This window comes from Cebidichthys violaceus, unplaced genomic scaffold (assembly GCF_023349555.1).
Source record: "Cebidichthys violaceus isolate CVI_PGR_0920_01 unplaced genomic scaffold, fCebVio1.0.p SCAF_137, whole genome shotgun sequence".
NCBI lineage: Eukaryota > Metazoa > Chordata > Actinopteri > Perciformes > Stichaeidae > Cebidichthys > Cebidichthys violaceus.
The window spans coordinates 255,001-256,948 of NW_027176304.1; the positions used below are offsets into that span (position 1 = coordinate 255,001).

A 1,948-nucleotide genomic window follows, 5' to 3' on the forward strand; every position below is an offset into this window, starting at 1 on the left:
CTTTTGTTCTTTTTTTGTGTCAGATGCACACAGATTAAGGCTTGTTTTTGTCCAATGAAATATGTTAAGTGATATTTTTTCTCTAACGTCAGCACCTCCGTCAGTCTATTATACACAGCGTTTCAAAATGTCAAGGGCATATTTCATAATCCAATTCACTATCAGACTCTGTTTTCTTTCTGATTTTTATAAAAACAATGAACTGTGTTCATGACTGATTGGAAGTGGGGCAGCACACAATCAGCTATAAATGCTCAAAATCTCTAAATTGTGTGTGAAGGTATGTCCATCTTTTTGACACAGGCTGGATACACATCCATACTGCTGTATACAAGAAATATTAGGATATTTTTACTGAATCAGCCAAGGTGCACTTGGAACAGAAAAAAAGAAAAGATGAAAAAAAGTATGATCTACAATTTAGAAAATTATTTTTTTATACATTTTTATTTTATTTTTATGAAGCTTATGGAGGTTCTATTCCTGTTCCACATCTAGTTTGACAAATCTACAGTATGATAATCATGCAATATAATGATATTACAGAATTCCACAGGTCATCTGACCAACCAATAATCAGTTTCTGATAAAATACTTCCAGACAGTTGTTGTTCCAAGCCTCTTTTCTCCTCCATTCTGTCTGCCTGACTTATTTAGACTTACGACTAAGCAAAACTCTTCTTGTCTTTAATGCAGATGTTTATATTTCACAATGTGACCATCACAGTCCCGGAGAACTTCACCCAGTGCACCACCCACGGCAGTTTTGTCCAGCACTGGCAGGAGACCCTCTACAACATGTTTACCTTTGTGTGCCTCTTCCTCCTGCCTTTGGTTATCATGATCTTCTGCTACACACGAATTCTCATTGAGATATCCAGCCGCATGGCCCGGGGTAACTGTAAGTCTCACACTTTCTTCAAAATCTGCTGTGGAAATATGTTTGCTGAGACTCAAGGAGTTGTGCGTGACAAAGATGTTGTTCTCTTCTCTTCCAGTGAGGTCTAGAGATATTCATCTCCGCCGCTCCCACAACAACATCCCAAAAGCTCGGATGAGGACTCTTAAGATGAGTATCGTCATCGTGACGTCATTCATCGTCTGCTGGACCCCATACTACCTACTTGGCCTGTGGTATTGGTTATATCCTGAAGAAATGGAGGAAACAGTCTCTCATTCACTGACACATATGCTGTTTATCTTTGGCCTCTTCAATGCCTGTCTGGACCCCATCACTTATGGTCTGTTCACCGTTCGTCTTCACCAGGGTCTTAAGAGATGCTGTCAGGCATCGAACACACGGCCTGAATTAGAAAACAATACTTGCCTTGTACACATGACTCACCTTTCATCTCGTAAGCAGATTGCGTCAAGTGACAACAATACAGACGTAGAGGAGGGAAACGAAAACAATAGCACAAAGAGTGTTTCAAGGCCAATCCTGCCAGTGAGCAAGATGTAATGGTTTAGATAATTTCAATGTGAAGAATCTCTGCTCTTAATAAGCGTTGAGCTTAATCTTTCTCCAGAGATGACAGCTATAGTTCAATGATCCAAAAAATCGAGTGCTGTTTTGTCAGACGAATCATTTAATTGTTGTTTCACTGATGTAATCGATGGTGTATTATAGCTCTGCCCTGGTTTGTTCATCCCGCATATTGGACGCCACTGATCAGATTTTGACAAAATGCTGCAGTGTGATACATGCAGCATTCACAATAATCACCATGATTGGCTGAGGGTGATTCTGTACATCACACAGAATGTCTGGCACGCTGCTGATCCGATTTTCATGAAGCTTAAAGACTTCTGTGGGAAAGTTCAGTTCAGGTCGAACTGATGACAGATCTGCTTGGTGTTACCAGAAATTGACTGAAAAGGCCTTGCACCCATTTGTTCGAGCACCGCTCTTGATAACTATAGGTTTTAAACTAAGACTTTGATTCAC

At 40.1% G+C, this 1,948-nt stretch overlaps 1 protein-coding gene across 1 annotated transcript in view; it reads left to right on the plus strand.

The window, feature by feature from the left end:
• gnrhr4 (gonadotropin releasing hormone receptor 4) overlaps positions 1–1,462 on the plus strand; it is an 11,708-nt gene extending 10,246 nt beyond the window's left edge. Inside the window, exons 2-3 of the mRNA XM_068708169.1 lie at positions 697–901; positions 999–1,462. Of these exons, the coding sequence (XP_068564270.1) occupies positions 697–901; positions 999–1,462 (669 nt within the window). The remainder of the gene's footprint in view (positions 1–696; positions 902–998) is intronic.
• The last annotated feature ends 486 nt before the right edge of the window (positions 1,463–1,948 follow it).